Genomic DNA, 22,419 nt, shown 5'->3' with positions numbered 1-22,419 from the left:
GCGTGACGCCACACCACCAGCAGGGGGCGTGGCCTAGCGGGTGAAGGGCGTGGTTAATGCAGATGAGGGGGGCGTGGTTTGCAGAGAGGGGTACTGCTTATTGAGAAGAGGGCGTGGCCTATGCATGAGGGGGCGTGCCCTCCGCACAGCACCGCCGCGAGGACCCCGTGCTCTCGGGCTGCCCCGGTGCGTGCCTGTCCGCCGCAGTCAGGCGCGGCGCGGGGCAGCCGCGGGGACCTCGCGGCGGGGCGGGCGCTGCCCGGTGCTGTGGCGGCGGCGGCGGCGGCGGAGGAGGAGGAGGAGGAGCGGGGCCGGGGCCGGGGCCGGGCCCGGGGGGCGCCGCCGCCGCGATGCCGCTGTTCGCCGCCAACCCCTTCGAGCAGGACGTGGGTGAGAGAGCGCCCGGGAGGCGCGGGGAGGCGGTGGGGGGGGCGGGGAGCTCGCGGCCTTGGCCCCGCGGCGGAGCGAGGCCTGGTGGTGGGGGGAGGTGGGCCCCGGGGCGGGCCGGTGTGGGGCTCTCTGAGAGAAAATGACCGAAAATGAAGGCATTGCTGGCTCGGGGCGCCGGAAGAGGAAAGTGAGAAGGTAGCCGTGAGGGTCGGGGCTGTGGTTGCCGTCAGGCTGCGGCTGTAGGCTGAGGGAGCGCTGCGTTCCTGCGGGTTTTGCCAAGGCCTCGGTGTGTGCGGGTGGGAAGTTTCTGTGTGCCCAGGGTTACGTCTGGGGTTACCTTTCACATGGCTCCAGGTGCTGTACCTGCACGAGGGAAGGCTTTTTGACCTGGAGCTGTCACAGCTGTGTGCTGCGTGCATGGCCAAACCCAAACACTCCAGGAGTATTCTTCTATATATTTGTATAGCAGTATATTTCCTGTAGTACTGCAAAGGTGGCGGGCTGTGCACTTGTGCTTTCTTAAACTTTGTGCTATACATGCAGACCATAACTGCTTGCACGTACTGCTTCTGTCAGGATTTAACTCTTTTATGTCACTGTTTTTCCTTCATTTTGCTTAAGAAATAAGGTAGGTACCAAGCACGTAGGTGAGCCCAGCTGATGTCCTGGTGCTGCAGGGAAGGAGAGCTCCTTTCCTGTGTTCTCCTCCACCCAGATTTTTTTGAACTTCCCCCCCAAGCTGCTTTAACTCAGGCATTTTGGCACAAAACTTATTTCACAGAGCTGTTTGGCTGACGGCTCAGATCATCTGTGGAGGTGATGATTCGGGAATTTGGTGACTTAAACCATCGAGGGCTGCAAAGTGCTGGTGAAAACAAGAGGCAGGGCTGCCCCGACAAGGCCCAAGGGAGGAGCAGGGCCCCGCTGCTGGGAGCAGCGACAAGTCGGGTCGATGCAGCTATCTGCCCGGACCACGCATTTCATACTGGGGTTTGCTCAGGGCACCTCTAGAAAGTGTAGATAAACACTCCCTCGCTCTGCCACAGTTGGCCTTGTTTTCGTGGTGCAAAACGTGCAGGGCTGCCTGCAGTCCCAGCTCCTGGCTGCTGCCCGTAGCTCTCCTGTAACCTCTGGGCTAGTTTCGGAGTTTGCTTTCCTTCTGCTGGTTCTCTAGCCCAGCCCTTGAGTTCTTCACAGGGTTGGAAGCGATTTAATTTCCTGCCTGATGCTGCTGGTAGGTCATTCACTCGCACGTGCTGTCCTCCAGCGTAACCCTGGCTGCCACACAGCCTTCATCTCTCAAGTAGCTCTTCCTCCAGCAGGGAAGAGGTCTGTGCCTCCTCAGCTTTCCAGCAGCTGGCCTGCTGTCACAAGGTTGGCAGCAGCAGGGGAGCAGGAAGTATTTGTGTAGCTCCAATGACTCCCAGACCCGCCCGCAGTGTCACGGGTTGCTGGTAGCTTGGAGATTTGTTTCCTTGTCCTTCGCTGGGGTGTTTGGTTCTGGGGCTGTTTGCTCTTTGTGCTGCTTTCCCTTGGTGGCCCACGTCCTCCTGTGCCAGGACTTGGTGTGCCTGTCCTGCTCTGGTTTCCAGCCACCGAGCTCGTGTTTCTAGGAGGATCTTTAATTGAGTCTGTGTTCTGTCCTACGGTCACCTTTGGCTGTGTGATCCAGCCCCGATTGCTTTACATTCCTCCTTATGTGGTGCTTTGCTCGTCCTTTCCACGGGAGACACCTCCCAGCTTTCTGCTGGCTTCCTCCTGACCCTTCTCCCGCGGTCGGTGTCAGCCAGGGCTCGCAGCATTGGTTTCCAGAGCGATTCTGGAGGCGCTCAGGAAGGGAACGCTCCCCACCCTGGGAGTGCTGTACGTCCCAGCTCGCCTTCCTCGCCTCGTGGAGCGAGCCAGGAGCTGTGGCTAACAGCTTGCACGTGGCTTCCCCTGAAATACCTCCCTGCCATCCGAACAGAGCAGCTGGTGCTTAAATCAACCCCAGGGAAGGTGGCCTCGCTGGGAACAGCACCTGCGTCTCCTCAGCACCTCCCCTTTCAGTTCCCAGTGATAATTCTTGCTTCAGTGCCTGGTCTAAGGCCTCGCAGATGCTTGAGGACAAGCTGATTGCGAGCTTTGGTGTCATTCTTGCTTGGATCTTTCTCTTTCACTTCTTTAAATCTCCTCCAGCCCGCAGACCTTACCTTCATCTGAGTGACTCAGCTTCCTGCCCCGTGGAGCTGCAGTTCCATGTTTGATACGGGAGGTGGTTACTGAGGGCTCCCAGACCGACAGGCAGTGCTGGTCGCTTCTCAGGCTGTTGGCCTGCTGACTCCGGGTGCTTTCCCTCTGCCACTCCTTCCCCAGGGTCATTCAGTTAATTACCCAGGGTCATTCAGTTAATTACCCGGGGTCCTTCCAAGCAGGGCTGCCTTTCAGTGAGGACCAAGTGGACCGTGCTGCCTTACTGCAAGTGCAAGCCTTGTGAGCACAGCGATCATCTTCATAATTGCTCATTAAGGCAAAGCTAGATGACTTCCTTGCCTCCTCTCTAATCTGGGGAGGCGAAGGCGAGGTAAGCAACAGAAGGTGTAGGGCTAAGTTTTGGGTTCCCAGGAATTTGTTTATGTGGTTCCAAAAACCAGCAGTCAGGATTGTCCTCCAGGTTTTAGCCTTTCATTTTTGTTACCCTGGCTCTGTTCTTACAAACTGAGAGTGGTGCTGTGTAACGCTCCAGATGCAAGATTGATTGTGCCTACAAGATTTTATTTTGCATACATTTTGGAGGCAAATCAGCCTCTAGAAGGCTGTTGTTCCACTGATCGGGTTTAACTAATGGCACACCAAGCTGGAAGGCTCCTTGCGTGAAGTCCACGTGTGACTGCTTGGTTTTCTCTGCTTCTAGTGTAAAAACTGACACAGGGAAAAAAAATATTGCATTTGAGTATTTATTTTTTTAGCTGACGTGTTGTTTGGCATAGTTGGCAAGCTCAGGGCAGAATAAGAAAACACTTTGCAGGTGAAGGCTGGGCGCTGGGCAGCAGCGAGGGCGAGCTGTCAGCAACCTGCCTTGCTCGTTTCCCCTCGCTGCAAGTTTTTCTCCTAGCACTGAAGGAGCCCTGCAGAAGGCATCTTCCCACATCTGCTTCCTTGGATCCAGGTCCCTGTCTCAGCATCTGCAGGGTAGTTACTCTCCAAGATGATTCCTCAGCTGGAGCTCGTGCGAGGCGCGAAGGCAGATGCTGCTAATGCATTAATCCGTCCTGCTGGCAAGGAAGGAAACCTCAGAAGCTGAGCGAGGCTGCTGCAGGGCAGCCAGTGGGGCTGTGTCTGCCCATGGAACAGCGTGCGTGGGTCCAGGAGGAGGGAGCTGCCTGTGGCACACAGCTGTGTCCGTGCAAGGAGAAGTGTTTATGCTGCTTTTTTCCCCACTAATTTTACAGGCTTGCACTTCAACTGGCCTGTAAACAACCAGAGCGCTCCGCATCTCCTACCTGTCTGTCCCACGGCTCTATTTCAGCCCAGTTCTTTGCTGCCACGTTTCAGAGGAGATGGCTTTTGCAAATCCAATGCGTGTGTCTGCTCAGAGCACCTCAGGTGCATTTTATGGATCCTATTATCTTTTTTTAAAGAACCTCTCCAGAAGTTAGTTACCTTATTTGATTGCTGTTCCATTTTAAAAGGAGAGTAGTGGAGGAAAAGAGGAGGGAGCGTAGGAAGGGAGAAGTGTAGGGGTCTGGATTTGAGGTTTTGGAGTCAATGAGGTGGGAAACAATGCTAAGACACATGGCAGTGCCTGTCTGCAGCCTTGCTTTGCGAGCTGTGCCCACCTACATCAAAGCTCTTCTGTGCCTCAGGTGAGTTTGCAGCCTCCTGAGGCATTGCTAGGACTGGAAAAACCAAAGCGTGGCGTTGGTCGCTGCCATCTGTGGCGTTTTGAGGCTCCAAAGACTCAAGTGTGAAACGCACCCTGGTGTTTTCTCAGTTTCCATGCCTTTCTCTTGACCTCTTCCCATTTCTTGCTGCTCACCGTTGGCTTTTTGCTGGTGGGCACAGAGGTGTGTGCAGCAGGCAGCTGGGGGTTCAGAGCAGAAACAGCTTTCAGCTGGGGCTGCCACAAGGCAGCGGGATTAAACCATGTGCCCGGTGTGCTGTGTGGGTATTGCTGCTGGTGTGGCGAGCACAGCTGCTGCTGCTGTTAGATGAGAGGGATGAATTTGGCTGGCAAGCCCTGCTGGCAGGATTTGCACCCCGGGGATGGAGGCGTGCAAGGTGATGCTTTTCAAAAAAGCACCATCAGCTGGTGGAGCACCACAGCAAACAGCAGGTGAAGCTGTGTGCACCGAGCGTCGCGTTGTGCTGTTCTGGTGCCTCCTTTGTGCTGGTTCAGTACTCGCAGTTCACACACCCAGGCAATGCCCTGCACGTAGGGGTTCTTTGTTTGGCTTTCTTTAAATAAACAGCACGGCAGGCTGTTTCAAATTGCAGGCCCTCCTTTATTTTCAAGAACGAGCCATTAATTTAGTTTTAGTGTCCTAAAAATATTGATGCACTTAGAATCTAGCACTTGTGTCTTTTCTGGGGAAGTATTTTAAGGAGCTTTGTGCGGTAGGAACATGCTTTCAAGTAGGATTTGCTTCCCTTGAAGAGTAATTCCAACCTGTGAAGGTAACGTGTGGCCCAAATTGCCAGCTTCCCTTCCTGCTCCTTGGTCTGCTTTTAGATCTGTAATGAAGGTTTTGGGGGCTCCGCTGTGCTTGTGTTTTCTTGGGGAGGCCGCTCTGCTGCCAGGGGGTGTTTGTTGCAGCTCCTGGCTGCAGAACTGAGCGGTGGAGCTGGTTATCAGGAAGATGCCGAACTGCACACCCGAAAATGCATTTAGCCAGGGCAGTGCTGCTGGCAGCAGGCCGGGTCGTTTTGCACCAGCTGCTGCCACAGAGCGCCATCGTGTTAATAGTGACCATCATGCGCTGCGTTAATCTGCTCAACAGCCTTTGAAGTGCTCAGTCCCAAAGGGATGTAATGACTTCTCTTACCCAAAATCCTATAAAAGTAGTAATGATGGTATTGCCAGCAGCGTTTATGGAGTGCGTTCTGATGGAATTCCTACGTGGCATAAATATCTGAGGGCTCTTACCTTGCAGCTTAGTCAAAATACAAAAATGGCATGTAAAATTAAATCATAAGATGGCAAATGTCAAATACTGATTTTGAGTTGTTTTAATAGAGCTGTAATATTTACATGGCATTAAAATAACGTGGTTGTACCAAAGATGGGAAATACAAATGGCATTATCCCTTGTCTGCTAACACGGTGAACGGAACGCTGTAAGGGATAAGGAGGGATACGCTCTTGAGATGAAGCAGTTTGGGGTTTTGTTGGCCAGTTTTGGGACCTTCAGTAACCCTTTCATGTCACTGACTTTCTCTACGCTTGTGGCATTCAGATTTCTTGGAAAAAATCTAGTGGAGGAGTGTTGTAAGAAGTTCATTGAAGGAGGAGGTGGTTTTCCTTCAGGGGTCTGAAAGGATTTATTTATTTTCCTTGGAAATAAGGAAATTATATATGATATGTATTATATATCACATATAATATACACGATACATAATACACAATACATATAATATGTACTATATTCTATATTATATAATTATAATGAATGCAAAGATTGGAAGGCCTTGAGCAAACTCCAACTTAGGGTTATGGCCTAAACTTGCAGTAAGTAAGCAAAGTGTACAGAAGCAGTTTTTTCATTAATTACAACATTACACTTAGTTTTTACTTTCTGGATCTTCAAAACACTTGATGCATTTGTTAGTCCCGTGCTATTCATCATTCCTTATGAAAATACATGCAGAACACTTCATAAAACAGCAGGAATTAGCACTCTGGAAGACACTGCCTTTCAGTGTTTTATATGGGGAGTTGCCTTTTCTGTATGGCTGTGAAGGCATTTGCTCCCTAGAATCTGAATTTAATAGGGTATTTTTATGCTTAATCAGTCTTGGTTTTCGTTACAGAAAAGGCTACAAATGAATACAACACCAGCGAGGACTGGGGTCTTATTATGGATATATGTGACAAAGTTGGCAGTACTCCCAATGGGTAAGCTATGTCTCAGCATCACAACGTGAATTTCATGTTCTCATGAAGAAGAATACTGTTTCAGAAGAAATACATCTCAAAATGCTACTGATCTGATGCTTCTGTAAGCTCTACGGACGTGTGCAGTTGGCTTTAAAATTCTTTAAAAGAAATGTTCCAACCAGATGTCCAGTAGAGCATTTGGGTGATGTTGCATGCATCCCAATTTTATGAGGTTTTGCACAGTAGACCAAGTTTGTTATATCTAATGATCTTGCATTCCTTTTGAGAAGGAACTATGTCAATAGGAAATGGTGAACTAGTTTCTTTGGAAAAAAATCTAGTTAGGACAGTTTGCTATTTATGATGAGGAATTTATCTGTTTGTTGATTAGAAAGGATGGGACTGATATAGGAGAAAAGAGAAAAAAAGAAAAAACAACTGAGGTCAATGCCCACCTGGATTTGGATCAGTTTAGCCTAAGTGGTAATACAGAAATGTAAGTGGTAATTCAGTGATCTTGTAACTGCCAGAAGTATCTGCTCATTTTTGAGGTAATCTGTTACAGTGGAAAAATGCTTCAAATTTTGTAGTCAACTTGAACTGGTACATACCTTGAATTCTCAAGTGATCTTAATTTTTTATCGTTTATTTGTAGTATTTAAGGGTACTACACTGAGAAAGTTCTTTTTGTATTAGTTATGTCCTGTCCCACAGGGAAGAGAGGCAGATCCCTTCAATCTGGGAATCTTTAGGCCTCAAGGGAAAAAGTGTAGAATATTCTTTGGGTCCTTTTTTAAAAATCTTTAATGCTAGGAAATTTCTGTGGAGGGAACTATTTTAAATCCTCTCCTTCTGGGGAAAAAGGGAATGTCAACACAAAAAATCTTCAATTTTTATAATCAAGACTTGAAAACGAGATCCAAGAGCTAACAAGCTGTGAATGTGTTTTAAATTAAATCTATAGAGAGACTGACAGTAGTCAGTTAAATAGCCATTCAGTCACTGCTGCTGCAGAGGTATTTTTTTTAATGCAGATGTTTCTTTCATTGTCTATGTCAAATCTGTTTCCTCAGTGTAGTAGCAAATGCTCTCTTTGTGACCTGTCAGCAGTACTATGGAAATTAATACAAAATGCCAGAATAAAAATGGAGTCTGCTCCAATTCAGCACGTTTAAGAACAAACACGTTGTTAAGCGCTTTTTTCAGGCTTGCTTTGGGAAAAGTTTAGGTTAGGTTGCATTTGCATTTTTTAAAATAGAGACGGTTTTGTTTGCTTAGCAAACTTCAGTATCTGGTTTCATTCATTCTGCAAATTAGGTCAGTGGCATCCATCACTAATACTTTCTTTGTTCCTTTTTTAGAGCAAAGGATTGCCTTAAAGCCATCATGAAGAGAGTAAATCATAAAGTTCCCCATGTGGCTTTGCAAGCACTTACAGTGAGTAAACTGTCCCTGTTTCCCAAAACCTTTCTGTTCCTTTAGGTGATGGAGCTGGGAAGTGTGTACTGATCGGTTAATACCTTTCTGTGTGTCTTCAGTAGTCACTGGGAGAGTGCGTGCTGAACAAAGGGTGAACTTCCTGTGCATGCTTTTATTTTGGATTATTGTTGGCATACGTCTTCACCGCTGTATTTCTGTTGTCAGCTTTTAGGAGCCTGTGTATCAAACTGTGGAAAAATATTTCACTTAGAAGTGTGTTCTCGTGACTTTGCTAGTGAAGCTCGAGGTATAATAAACAAGGTAATTATCTTATAACTTTGGGGGGGAGAATTATTTGGTGATTTCTATGCTTTCTCTCATTGTAGCAAAGAACTGGCAAAACTAATGCTCTAGTTAATTTGCTAGCTAATCAAATCTTCTGGTTTTGGTGCAGTTGGAAATACTGCTGGCTGTTTCTTATCCCTGAAATTTGTGTATTTCCATTTACTGCCTGCCCCAAATTTTAACAAAATTACACAAGCAATTTTAATTATAATCTGTGACTCCTCCTAAGCCCAATTAATTTAATAGTGAAGGCAGCTTTCCCTGAAAAGAGTTTTTATGTGTCTTTAATGAAATTCATAAGCTAAAGTGCAAAGGGAAACCAGTAAGAAGGTTAAATTATATTTTTACAAGGAAAAGGAGGAAGGCTTCAGACACCTGAGTTTCTGGAGATTCTCAGAACACTGAATGAGGAGTTAACCGAGAAAGGAAGACCTCAGTGGTTGGGGTCAAGCAGCTGATGGGATCTAAATCTAGATGTAAAGAACTGAGTAAGCAGAAACAGCTCTACCGTAATTACTGCTCCAGTTGAAGACAAGAATGACTGAAGAAGATAGTCTTCAAATGTATGGGAGGCCCGGAACCATCAGAGGTTGAGCAAAGCAATTAAGGAAACTAATAAAACTGCTGGGAAGCAAAATGAGTTCATGGCTCTTCTGTTTCTTGCTTTCTGCGGAAAAATAGGTCTTGAAGTCCTCCACTTCATTCTCATTAGCCATGGTCCATTCTGAAATAGAACATTGACCTTCATGGTCTGACAGTGCTTGTGGATGTAACAACAAACCTTTAATCCTGCTGAAGAATCGCCTACTGGAGCATAATTTATTTTGTTGGTGGGAAGCACACTTGTGTTTTCCCCTGTCCCTTCCTCATTTGGAGAAAGAATCCTCAGAGGGGCTATAAAATCGTGCTTCCTCCTTTTCTCTGAAAGAAAATTCATTCAGACAAGTGTAACAAATATCTTTGTGCTGATAATGAACTTTCTGGGCTAGGTGGTTTATTTCAATTAAATGCATGCTTGAGCCCAAACTCGTCAATGTTCTGACTGTTCAGCGTGTTTGTGGGTGAGCCACAGGCTTGCACTGTGCTCTGAAGGACACTCAGATGGGAAATCGTGGCCACGCACTGTGTTTGTGCAGTCCCAAGCTTCCATCTGTACAAGGCAGGTTGAAGCAGATACAGGTGAGCCCACCAGCCCCAGAACCCTCACTCAGCAGCAGGTATCAGTGTTAGTTTGGAGGCTTTGGGTTCAAATGGTAGGCTTTTAGTTAATTGGAAGGAAAACTAGAAAGTGGATGGAGTTTAAGTTACGCTTCAGAGGTGTGTCCTTTACTCATACAGTAGGGTGATGCCTGAGTCTGACTCACTTTTCTCAGGTGGTTTATCTCTTGGCATGAGGTTGTTAGCAGGTAAAATTTGCAGTGTTGCACAAAATCAGTGGTCTGGCCTGGATTTAGAGTAGCCGTAAATCCTTTAGATGAGGGTAGAGGATGGAGAAAGGCACAGAGGTAGGCAGCCTGAATCTCTCCAAACTATTGAGGTAGAAACATGGCTAACGTCTGAGAAATGGAAAAGTTTGTCAGTCTTTTTCTTTAACCACCTAAAATTGACATCACTAAAATTACAGCAGTATATATGGGTGAGCTGCCTGTAAATTCCAAGATTTGGCTGTGCAAGAGAATTTGCTGTGGAGGAGTGCTATGAGGGTCGAAGGAGGATGCTCCAGAGGCTAAACATGCTGCCTGTAATATCTGAATCAGTGTATAAAAGGTCATGTTTGCTAGGTTATGTTTTCAAAATTTTCTTATTGTCTTATTGAATACAATGAATTGATTATTAAGTGTATTTATATTAAAAAAAAAACGGCTTTGTTAACAAAGTTTTACAACTGTTTCTGCTCACTTTGAGGTGGAAGTATTCCTTCCTATGCAATTTTGTCTTCTAGGCTCATCCAAAAGTATCTGAGAAACTGAAAAGTCTAATGGTGGAGTGGTCAGAAGAATTTCAGAAGGACCCCCAGTGTAGCTTAATATCCGCAACAATTAAATCTTTAAAAGAAGAAGGTGTAACTTTTCCTGCAGCTGGATCACAGGTAAAAGCTGGTTAGGAATACATTGTTCTGCTCCTGTTGAGCCTCTGGCAGTGAACAAAATGAAAAGCTGTCCGTGGGAGGTGCTTTTGGTCAGAGGAGAGGAGGATCCTTGTTCTAGTCTGGTTGCCTCCCGACACAGAGGTTCACTTCATTCTGCTTTTTTTATTTCCTTGCCTTCCGAAGAAAAATAAGAACAGACTAATAGCTATTTCATGATGTCCTCATGAGTTGTTTCATTTTAGATCTGTCTTTCTTCAGATCATTTTTTTAGAGCTTCGTCGAGCTGTCGCTGCCTTAAATCTAAGCAATCCTACACCCACACTTTGTACTTGGTGTTTCATGGTTCTAATTGCTGACTTGGAGCACATATCTTCTATTTTTCCTTTGCAGAGCCTCATGAAACAAAGGGCAGTATCTAGAACTGAGGCATCTTTGAAGCTGATCTGTTCTGTGCTTTTCTTTCCTAAATCCCCATTTCCCGTTTCATTTTTTTTTTCCTGTGTCAGGAGTTGCCCTGGCTGTGCAGTGGTGGCTCCAGTCCCTAACCTCACTTGCTCTCTCTTTTCCTTCTGCTGGTGTGTTATGCCTGATCATCTAGCTGGCAGATACGGTGACAGGTTTTCTTATTTTCTGTGCTTTATTATTGATGTCTCTAAATATTTTTATGTTCAATATGAGTTAGGTGAAAATCAATCCTGAAGATTAGAACTCTGGCTTCTGTTGAGTTTTCCTTATGTGAAGTTTACTCTTCTCTGTATTAAACAGAGTTGTTTTTTAATACTTCTGCAATCTTGCCTTTCTCTGCAAAGATGTTCTCACTTCTGAATCTAGGATGAGCATTAAAACATATGGTAGAAACGTGGAAGATTGAGAGAGCTGCAACCAATTGTACTTTCTTTCCTCCAAATACATACGAAGTTATATCTTTGTCTTTACCTCACACGCTTCACTGCAAACAGTAAAACTGAGGTTTGGTAGTTTCTGGTATACTTGCACAGAATTGTTTTCTAGGTCTATTGATAACCCCAGTGTCTGAAACTAGGTTCTTCATTCCTGCAGGATGAGTTACCTGATGGAATGAAAGCTCTAAGAATGATTTCTCTGTGCTGTTGTGGAGGCTCAGTTAGGCAAGGCAGCAGCTCCTAACACTCGCTTTTTGTTTCCACACTCCCAACAACAGAGACTGAGGGTGTCTTCTGGTGTGACCGGAGAAAAATCTCACTTTTTTAGCAAGTCCGGCTGCAGCTTAATAACTTGGGTCTGCACAAACGTAGGACTCCCAAGAGCTTTCCTTCCCTTTTGAGGGGAGGTATGGAGTGCAAAGGCAGAAAGTGTAGTCATTTAAACAGAGCTCATTTAAATAACGATAGTAAGTATTTAAATGAAATCTTTTAGATAAATTAGATTGTTATTTATTTTACTTTGCTGCTGAAAACAAAATAAAACATGGATGAGATTCTGGAGAACAGTAAATTTTTTCATCTAGAAGATCATCTTGGGTCAGTAATGAAATATTCTGATAAGGCAATTAATCAGGAACAGCTTATTACTAATTTTTTTAAGTATATAATTATAGAGCTTTCTTCTTCCTTTGTACCATGAACTTATTCTATTGTTAACACATTTGCAGGCTACCACAAATGCTGCTAAGAATGGTTCATCGTTAAGTAAAAACAAAGAAGATGAAGATATAGCTAAAGGTAAATTACTAGTCACAGCCTTGGCTTGTGCTCTGGAGCGTCTTGTTAAAATGCATGGAAATCAGCTGCAAGAACTGAACGCGAGGGCACAGCGGGTTGGGAATTAAAGTTTATGTTAATCATGCACGAGTTATGAAACATTTTAATGTCTTACCTTTTCATTCTGTTGTAGGGCAGAGTAAAGCTGTTGAAATGTAATAAATGGCTCATAGTTTGGAGAAAAAAAAGATAATATAAACATGGTCTTTATGGTTAAAATAAGTATTTCTTTTAGGAAAGCAAACTGCCCTTGTATACAGGGATAAATATACAGACTTACCTGTTTTATTTTCCTCTCCTAACTGTAGCTATTGAATTGTCATTGCAAGAGCAGAAACAGCAACAAATGGAAACCAAATCCTTGTACCCGTCTGCAGACATTCAGCAAACCAGTCAGAACTCAAGGAAGGTGCGAGCTCTCTATGACTTTGAAGCTGTCGAGGACAATGAGCTCACCTTTAAAAGTGGAGAAATTATTTTTGTTTTGGATGACAGGTATAACGCGCTCAGATGAAGGTGCCTTTATTCCACAACTGTTGTCTTGTTAGCAGTTTTTTTTCCCCCCAGGGCTTTCTTTTCCACAAGCACGTATATTGTCACTCTGGCCTTCCCCAGATCCCTTTATCTTCTGCTATTTGTTCCATACCCCAAATTGTTTTAACCCTTGAAAAAAATTGGATCTTACACTTCTTTGAGGCCATCCTTGCCCTCCTCCCCCAGTTCATACATTTCCCCAGTGATGAGCCATCTCTCTAAAACAGAGCCCCACCCACCACCACTGAAACTCTCTGATGCTGTTGGAGCTTTTTGGTGGCTGTAATCAAAGGAAGCTGCCTTTTCTCTCTGAAGTTCTCCTGTGCAGCTGTCTTGCTTTGCTGAGGTTCAGTGGAGAAGCAGTGTGCTGTGATTCTGATGGATAGCATCCTGGTTAACCCTGGTTTGCTGCTTTATATTATAAAAAATAAATAAAAATAAATAAAATACCAGTGGCAAGGAGAAAGTAGCCTCTGCCCAGCTGAGTGGACTGCAAGCCACTGGCCCAGTTATAACTTGGTTATAACACAGCATAATAACTGTGCACATTGCAGTACTGAAATTGTTAGATCTCTGGCTCTCAAGCATCGCGTTTGCTAGGAATAAAACTGAGGAAAAATGCTGCAGGTAGTTACTGTCACTATTGTCACTGTTGCTCCAATGACAGCTAAGAAGCAGAACCTGCTAACGCTGCTCTGATTTAACAGGCTGTGACAGATTAATTATATTTCTAATGTTAGTCCCCACTTGTGTACTTCTTGTAAACTTTGAGGTGAAGCAGTAATGGGCTATCATCTAATCACTCTGAAGAACTGAGGAGTTGTGCTGTAAGCTTGCAGTGATTGCTGCTAAATGGTTTTACTTCCCCTGAGCCTGCCCTCTCTCCTCCCCACCTCCATGCCCCAGCTCCTGCTCTTGGCTTTGCCGGGCTGCTAATCTGTACAGATGTTCTCCTTTGCCTCTGTTATTGGGCACCTAGGAAATAGTGTCTCGGATATCACAGGTTTTCTGTCAAAGGCACAAAATGTTGTTGATGGTCAGGGTTTTGTAACACAGCTTTATTTCCCCAGTGACGCCAATTGGTGGAAAGGTGAAAATCATAGAGGAGTGGGATTGTTTCCATCTAATTTTGTGACTTCTGACTTAAGCGTTGAACCCGAGGCAGGTAAGTTAGCTGCTCAAAAGCTGACACGTTATTTTTAGAAAGGCAGCCTTGTGGTGGGAGTACTAATTAGCCCATCAGCAAAATCATTTCCTGAAATCAGCCCAAGGAAAGAATCCAGGGAGAAATCCTGACATTGTTTCAAGCAAGCAAGTGGATACCACTGCTGTAGCTCACTTTAAAGATACATTTTTATTGTACATTGTTACCTTCTCCCTGCTGCAGTAATTCAGTTCATTTTGCCATAATTCTTTGAGAGTAACATACTAGTTCTCCAGCAGCTATCTGCATCACTCTTTGATGTACTTACTCAAATTTCTATCTCATTTAAAGACTTGATGCTAAGCAATTAAAATGTGTACTTTAAGTGAACATAGTAACGCAGCCACAGGAAGGAAACTACTGTTTGTTCTTCCAGCAACTGTGGATAAAAATTGTGTTCCTGAGGATACTACAGAAGAAATTAAGAAAGCAGAACCTGAGCCTGTTTATATAGACGAGGTATGCAGTCACTTTCAATATACAGAAGTACTGATATTTTTAAGTGATTAAGACATTGCTTTGATGCTGCCAGTTGAGAGAACTTTTTTTTTTTTTAATATAAAGACCTTTTTTAATTTGAAAATTAAAACAGTCTCTGCCATGCTTCAGAAACTGCTGTTATTAATCTTATCTCCCACCTTTCAGGATAAGATGGATAAAACACTGCAGGTACTTCAGAGTATAGATCCTACAGATCTAAAGCTTGATTCTCCAGATCTTCTAGACTCAGAAGGTACTTTGAGCACTAAGTTTGCTAATTCTTGTATTTCTTCTCACAACTCTTTTCCATCGATGAAGCTGGTAATTCTTTTGTTCAAGGTGTGCAAGAACAATTGAGTGTACTTTGGGGGGGGAAAGTGTTTTAGAGTGTTTTCTAGAATGGAAAAAGTGAAAAATAAGGGAATATCTTCAGTACAGGAGGCCTAGATGGATTCATAGGTAGTATTCCAGTGAAAGATGAGAACCCCATAAACCTTGGAGGTGGAAGCAGAAATGCAAAATTTTCTCTGGTTTTCATCAGTAGTCTTGTTTGTGGACATAAAGTGAAGAGAGGGTGACAAAGCAGAACAACCAGGGTTTTTCTCTGGTTTGGAGGAACTGGACACGCCTGATAACCAGGGGCACTGTCCAATTCTGTATCCTTAGCGTACTTCAAAGTATATTTTGGCTGGATTTAAAATTGAGTTGTGAAGTATGTTAACTACTTTGACTCTTTTGTCGTTACAGATATTTGCCAACAAATGGGTCCAATGATAGATGAAAAACTAGAAGAGATAGATAGGTGAGTCAGAATGTAGCTTCTGCATGATTTACTAATGCTTCAAATTGTATTGATTTTTTTATTTCCTCCTTCATCTCTCAAAGTAGAAAATCTTGCAAGAAAAAATGAGACCATTCTACTTTTACTTTTTAACATTTAGTACCCACACCAGGACTTCTGTACTGAAGATTTTGTCGCTGCTCTCCTAAACATACTGCATAAGTTACTTGGTGTATTTTATCTTAGCACTTGCTTGTGGGCTGTTCTATCTGTCTGGAACTTGACATTCTCATTCTGATGCTCACTGCCCTCCACGACAGGAAAATCTGTTCGTCAGCTTCATTACCCCTTTCCCCTCAGACTCAGGGATATTTAATGGTGGAAGGAAAAATCGACTAGCGTCGTGGAGTTGCCTGCTTTATTGCAACTAGGGAAGGATGGTTGTTCACCATTTTGGCTCTCCTTCACTGGTAGAAGGAATGGAGTGGGTTCTGACTGTTTTATGATACAGATGAGTAAGGAATCAGCCATCTACCTTTCAAGATTTTTTTTCTTGCATGCTCAAACCTGTTTAATGAAGTGCTTTCCTTTTTTACCATCTAACACTAGATATTAGAGGATCTTAGTGTTTGCATACATGTGTTTTGAAACAGAAAACATTCAGAATTATCTGAACTGAATGTGAAAGTTCTGGAAGCTTTGGAGCTCTATAACAAACTGATGAATGAAACACCGATGTACTCAGCCTACTCAAAACTCCACCATCCCGCACAATACCCACCTACATCTTCTGGTGTTTCAGTGCAGGTCAGTACCCTTTTCTGGAAATAGAGACTTTCCTAATATAGATTTCTATTTAAAAAGATGACACCAAAATGAAGTGTAGGCTTTCTTGCTAGCCTACGAACAATCTGACATTGCCTGGTGACTTTCTGTAGCCTTTAGAACAAAATATCACTTAAGCACTAGAACAGAGTACTTTAATTTGCAGTTACCTGCTCATACAATAAGCTATAGATGTTAATTTTGCTCACTTTAACATAAAGATGATTGATTGAAAATACTTAAAAGATTCTTTCTGTGATTTTTTTTTTTCCTAGTGAGAATTGTGTGTTTCAGCAGCTTGGTGGATATTCTTGCGATGAGTCATGTTCTCAGTCTTAAAGTAAAATGTTACCTTCTTATCTAATAGCAGGGATGTGAGTGAACTTGAATATTAGTGCATTAATCATGAGCCCAGTGCACTTGCTAAGTATAGAAACCTTCATCTGGTTTTAGCTTTTTTTTTTTTTCCCAAGGGGGGAAAAAAAAAGGTATTGCATTAGTGGGTGTAGTTGCTCAGAACTGATTTACAGTATCCGTTGTGTGCCACATTGGTGTCCTAAGAAAACAAAAATAGAGGGGAGAGGGATTTTAAAGATCCTTTTTTAAAGAAAGCATAGAACGAGTGTTTTTACTTCAAGTGAATTTTACTTTAATGCTAATTGTTCAGTGGGAAAAGAATAAAGAATAGTTGCCATAGCAACTGCTAGATCTGAAAATCTGTCAGTTAAAAGTAATTCCATGGCCTTAAATTCTGGTAACGATGAAAAATTCAGTATATTTGGAGGTTAAGAAGTAACGTGAGCCAAAAGGCAACGGGAGTTTACTATTTCTTTCAAGATACATGCTTCCAGCAGTGAAAATGTGAGATAATGCTACTCGTGCTGGGCCTAGCACAGTTACTTGACACAAAACTGTCTGTTCCTTCAGTGTCCCAGTACTGTCCCAAGTCCAAAAGCAATGAGCAGCACAGACTTCTATAAGCATGTTATACCACCTGCTCTATCTGAATTTTGATTGAAAACTTGTGTTATCTCAAATCAGAAATGCCACAATCTAAAAGTTTTTTTTTTTTTTTTATTTCCTCTTATGTTATAGTCTTAGAATATTCCTCTGTTTTTATTCCCAAAATGCATTAAACAACAAATCTTTTATGGTGCTCGTCCCACTCAACTGTGTTTGTGCATCAAAATGTGTGAGGGCCGAATATTGTAAAGTCCAAGGCAAATTACAGAAGAAGAAACAAGGTTTCTGGGAGGGACAAAGGTTTTGTACGTGATACAAAAGGATCTTCCAGATAATAGGGACAGACCTTGTTAGCAGGGCATTTTTGAAAAAGGTGCCTGCTGATAGCAATTAGAGATGCCTATTTACTACTCATATGTGTTAGAAGTTGCATGTGTTGGAAAATTGGTATTTATTGAGCCTTGGAATCCTAATGTATTTGTTTACTGTAACTGTTATTCTGTGCCACGTTTGCTGCTGCTTAATTGAAACTAAAAGGTATGCTTTTTTTTTTTTAATTAAGTCATATCCTGTACAGCCACCTAGTGGAAACTACATGATCCAGGGTGTTCACCAAGTCACCGTTTCCCCGGGTTATGGCCTAGGACCTGATCAGATGGGGCAGCTGAGGTCTCTGCCTCAAAATATAAATTCTTCTGGAGCCGCTCAGCCTGCTCAAGCTGCCTATTTAAGGTATCATTTCAGCAAAGCTCTTACGTCACCCTATTCCTGATGGTAATTTTACTGCTTTGCCTAGAGGCTGTATCTCCATGAGGTATTTACAGTGACGTGTAATGCTGTTTAACCGCTTTGAAAACACACAGCTTGCTTTTGGGCTAGGCAAAATTCTCACTTGCAAATCTGCCTGTCAGAGAAATAGATGGGAACTTGTCAGAGTTAGATTTGTTTTGGTTTGTTTCCTTACAGCCCAGGACCAGATTCTGTGCTGAACCAGACGTACGTGAACCAGAACGCGGCTCTTCCGTCAGCTGCCAGCACAGCTGCCTACAGCCCGCAGCAGATGGGAGGCTCGGTGGATATGGCAGCCTACCAGAACAACGCGTCCAGCCTGCCCCAAGGACCAGGTTATCCCATGGCAGTTCCTGCTCATTCCGTTCTGCAGCAACAAACAAACTACCACCAACAGCCCCTCCTTTAGACACAAACCAGGCTCGTATTTCTAAAGCAATGAATACAATTTGCTGAACCTAATGATTTTTATTAATGCCTGTCACAGATATCAAAATGCGTTTTCCTTTTTAAGTAACCCAACTTTTAGTGCATTCGGGTGATGCTGAGTAAAAATATACATCAGAACCGGTTGTTAATCATTTGCTTCAAGGTAGTTTGAACTAGATTAGGTAATGGTTTAAAATAATTTCAGATTACTTTGAGCCCTTAGTTCAGCGGTTTCAAGAAATGCTGTTTGTGAGTCTGAGTATAACTAAAAAGATTGGCCCAAAATAATTTTCTCTTTTAATGTGTTTCTGGCAATTTGGGGACGCATCCTCAGTGTCATGCGTTGCTCTCATTACGCATTGTCTCTTCTGGTGTCTCACTGTCATCTTTCTATCCAGGTAGCTTTAGAAAATCTCTGCTGAGACACCTCCCTCTCTCTGTGCTGCTGTCGTGAGCTTTATGATACGGTGTGCACTAGATAATTGGAACAGCTGCATGAGTTAATCAGATGAGAGCTGGAAGAGAAAATGATTTGATACTGTGACAGAGAGGACCACGTACCTACAGAAGTATGAGGAATGATGTTTTTGCAGTGCTGCCTATTAGATTTTGGGAAGCTACAGGGAACTCTGATGTGTTTCTCTTGAAAGAAATGGCGGGGGGTTGCTTGAACTTGCTTTTGGCAGAGGTGGTACACGCGAGGGATGCTCCCAGCAGACTGTGGGTGCTCTGGATATGAGGTCTTGTACAGAATGTATTCTTCCCTTTTTTTGTTGTATGTAGAAGTGAAGGAGAGCTGTAGTTCTGTGTGGTAAAGGAGGGGCTCAAGAATGTTTGAAGCTTAAGACTGAGAATCCACCTTTGTTCCGTTTCCATTGGGGAGGCAAGTGGAACAGGAAGCATCTTTATGGGACCAGGGGGTTCTTGCCTCTCTAGGATTTCCTTTTGCTGCTGCCATCTATGTGTCTAAATAAACGCTGGTTACAGAGGGAAACTCTTAAACCAGTTGGGAAAGGTGCATTTAACAGACCACGTATAGGCAGACTATGCGTGCTTTGTGATTGTGCTCCTCATTTAATAAAAGGAATGGCTGCATACTGAAAATACCAGACGTCCTTAGAAAAGGAATTGCCTTGGGACTGTGCAAGTGAAGCATTTGGTGGCTAAGAAAAGAAATCTAAGAATTTCTTCCCTGATGCACTTTTAAATGGGTAGGTTCTTTTTTTTTTCCTTTAACGAGGAACAGTTGAGCTGAGTTACCTTTCAGGAATGTTTTTTCTTTTCTGGTTTCAGCCTCTGAAAAAATCACTTAATTCTCCTGTTTACCTACTCACTTCAGCGTAGTCGTATTTATACATATTTTAACAATTTTACGATGAGTAATAATCTTTAGATTGGGAAAATAATGGAAGCAAATCACTGATAAAACATCTTGTTGAATGTCTGAAACTCCAAAAATGTCTAAATAAGTATGTTTGGTGTATAATTTTTCTACCAAATGAGAACTATCAGATTGTAGACTGTTGCTGAGTAATAAAAACCACCGTTCACTCAGTGCCACCTCCATTGCTTTTGCATTTTATTTAATTACTTAGTATCATGACTTTATTCGATTGCAGCCTCATGCTTATGGAATAAGGGATTCAGTACCTGCTCTTTAAATCATTATTTAAATCTGTGCAGTTAGAAAGAATCTGTTATCTTTCCTTTTAAAAGATTTTAATTTTCTTGTATCCTTCCCTCTGAAGTAGCTTAGCATACATAACACGTTGCAATACTGGAGTACTTGGAGAACTTTTTCCTTGCATTAAGAGGAATAATTAATTTCAATGCTGCTGTTCAAAATTCTTATTGTTTTGAGATTTTTTTTAAAGGTTTTATTTCGTTCCAAATTGGTTTTTAATTAAACTAGACCTTGCTGTCATTTATATAGATTTTCCATGTTTATTAGTAATGAGATAAAGGTAGAGAATTTTATTGGATTCAAAACTTTGATCCAGCAGAAATGTTGAATATCCTAAATGGAGATGGCTGGACAGATGTGATTTGATTACTTCTAATTATTTTATGAATATAAATAATGTATATACTCATTTGTCCGAGATTTTCTACACAGCTACATATATGCATACTGTTAAAGCCTGAAATTTTATAAAAGCCAGATTTGTGATCGTCATCTCTTATATTCTGAATTCTGTGATATGCAACTTGTAGATAGTGTAAAATAATTTAATTATTAAAATAGTGTATTTAGAGGGTTTCGGTGTTAATAGGAACTGTTTTTCCTCCTCAAACTTCTATACATTATCATATTTATTTTTAAGGCCTGATTGTAACTGAACATGCTGCCAAAGGATTTATCTAACTTCGGATTTCTACACTAGGTTTATTCCTACTGTTTTATAACAGGAATCAAGGGTAGATAACTTCTGCTTTTTCGTATAAACTCTTATTAGTTAACATAGAAGTTCGTGCAACTTTATAAGGAGAATTTTATTGTAATATTTGTTTCATGGGTGTTAAAAATATCGATGCTCGATACGTTTTCTTCTAGTGTGGGTTGGCAACCTATTACGTCTAAGATATAGTCAACTGAAAGCAATGATTTCATGTCTGTAATGCCACCGTTCAGAGGTGCGTGTTGAGACTCGTTGGTATTTCATATGGCCTTGATGTGACAAATGCATTGTCTATTAAATTTGGTATAAAAATTACAATCTTGAAATTGTTTCTGTAACAGGTAGACCTTAATGTTCTGTGTTCATTTAGCTTTTGTTCATTGATGTCTATAGGCTTGTGGAACTGTAAATCTTTGGAAGGCTGTCCTTTAGAAAGGAGTGCCGAGCAGGACCTGGCTGTAGCTGCAATCTCTTACAGTAATTATTTTCTGATAGGAAGGGTTTTTTCTTATTTTTATCTATGCATCTTTTCTAAGACATAATAGGCACTACTCTTGCTTACATTGAACACTGTGATATATTTGTCGAATAAATAACTTTTTAGAATTTATGGCTCTTACCAGTTAAATTTTACATGAAACTGACTTGAAACTGTTTTGAATCAGTGAAGATGGAAAATGAAGGAAAAGAAACATAAATGGGCAGGGTCTGAGCACTTTGGATTTTCATCTCTCTGCTGGCTCCACTGGAATTGTAACGTCTGCCAGCTGGCGAACTGACCCCCAGCACACAGCATGCCTGAGTTCTGGATGCAGGTTGTGGTTCTACTTCTATTTTGCCTGGGGTTTGAGGTGAATATGTGCTGGTTAATAGATGCGTCACAGTTCTTACAGAAAATTACCTTCCAGAGTTTGCAGTATTAAGGGTAGGGGATCTGTTTTAATGGAATATCCGTTTGGCCTCTTGTCTGCAATATGTGTGCATTGCCTTGTGTGAATAAAACAAAGTTTATTTAACAAACACGGGCGAAGAGTCTTCTGTTTACTCCTTAGGTTAAATCCTTGCCAGAAAGACGAGGCAAAAGCTGCCTGAAGTGCCACTCACAGCGTGAATCGTGAACTTCACTGCTGCAGCCTTCACCTTCCTCCTTCCCCAGCCCGCTCAGCCGTGCGCCCACTTTACCTCCAGCTCAGCGTGCTCCCACGCGCTCCCAGCAGTGCCAGTGCTCTGGAAGAGGCGAGCCTAATTTCAGAGCTGTGCTGCGTTTCACCTCTGCTGGGTGAGCTCCTCTACTCGGCAACCCTTGCTCGTTACCTTTAGTTGTCTGTAAGCTGGGCTCAGCGTGGTAGGGAGTGCTGCGGCGTGCTGGTTGCTAACCAATGCGTATGGTAACAGCTATGGGGAGCAGAAGAGAATAACCTTAAAGAAAATGGAAATGCACACAACTGCCACAAATGATGAGGCGTTTATATAGAAAACACATACAATGAAACTTTAAGAGCAGTGTATCGCACATCCTGAGAATGAACCGTAATTGCTTAGGGCTTATTATAGGTTTTCAAGGAGACGAATTACCCAGAAGGATTCGTAGCTCAAAGGAAGAATAAATCCTTGTGCTTTAAAGATGCCTTCTGCTGAGGCTGTGAATGGATGCCAAGCCATTGTGTGCAAGGAGCCTGCTGCACCTGAGGATGGCATTATTAGCTACAAAGCACCGCGCTGCACTACACCCCTTATTTACAGCACCCTTTGGAGGCACTGACCCTACTGGCTTGATTTCAGGGTACTTTAAACTACACATCTGAACCTTACAAAGCCAACGCATTTACTAAATCACTGGCAACTACTTTGTTCTTCATTTCAAATCTCAGACATAACTATACCTTGCTAAAGTGAGATGATGGTGTAAATTTTCTGGACAGTATCTTGACTTGGGAAGCGAGCCCCATAGCCACAG

At 42.9% G+C, this 22,419-nt stretch overlaps 1 protein-coding gene across 2 annotated transcripts; it reads left to right on the top strand.

The window, feature by feature from the left end:
- Nucleotides 1-239: 239 nt before the first annotated feature.
- On the top strand, nucleotides 240-21,482 carry STAM2 (signal transducing adaptor molecule 2). Of its 2 annotated transcripts, none has more exons than XM_084523300.1 (14): nucleotides 240-390; nucleotides 6,400-6,484; nucleotides 7,828-7,903; nucleotides 8,111-8,206; nucleotides 10,173-10,319; nucleotides 11,950-12,019; nucleotides 12,367-12,553; nucleotides 13,663-13,757; nucleotides 14,173-14,255; nucleotides 14,442-14,529; nucleotides 15,024-15,078; nucleotides 15,711-15,864; nucleotides 17,408-17,577; nucleotides 17,812-21,482. In XM_084523300.1, the coding sequence occupies exons 1-14, from the start codon at nucleotides 351-353 to the stop codon at nucleotides 18,041-18,043; spliced, it is 1,578 nt and encodes a 525-aa protein (XP_084379426.1). In that variant the 5' UTR covers nucleotides 240-350; the 3' UTR covers nucleotides 18,044-21,482. The 2 variants fall into 2 exon arrangements, with proteins under 2 accessions (XP_084379426.1, XP_084379427.1); XM_084523301.1 differs by having other exon boundaries at nucleotides 366-386.
- Nucleotides 21,483-22,419: the final 937 nt, after the last annotated feature.

The sequence above is a fragment of the Aythya ferina genome (genome assembly GCF_964211825.1).
Source record: "Aythya ferina genome assembly, chromosome: 6".
NCBI lineage: Eukaryota > Metazoa > Chordata > Aves > Anseriformes > Anatidae > Aythya > Aythya ferina.
This window is presented reverse-complemented; position numbering and strand designations above follow the sequence as displayed.

What these genes read in the sequence shown, in the direction of transcription:
- STAM2 (XM_084523300.1), top strand. Translation starts at nt 351, where the DNA reads ATGCCGCTGTTCGCCGCCAACCCCTTCGAGCAGGACGTGG. An exon ending in CCCCTTCGAGCAGGACGTGG is followed by an intron (nt 391 to 6,399) that starts GTGAGAGAGCGC and finishes TTTTCGTTACAG; the next exon opens with AAAAGGCTACAAATGAATAC. An exon ending in TGGCTTTGCAAGCACTTACA is followed by an intron (nt 7,904 to 8,110) that starts GTGAGTAAACTG and finishes TTCTGTTGTCAG; the next exon opens with CTTTTAGGAGCCTGTGTATC.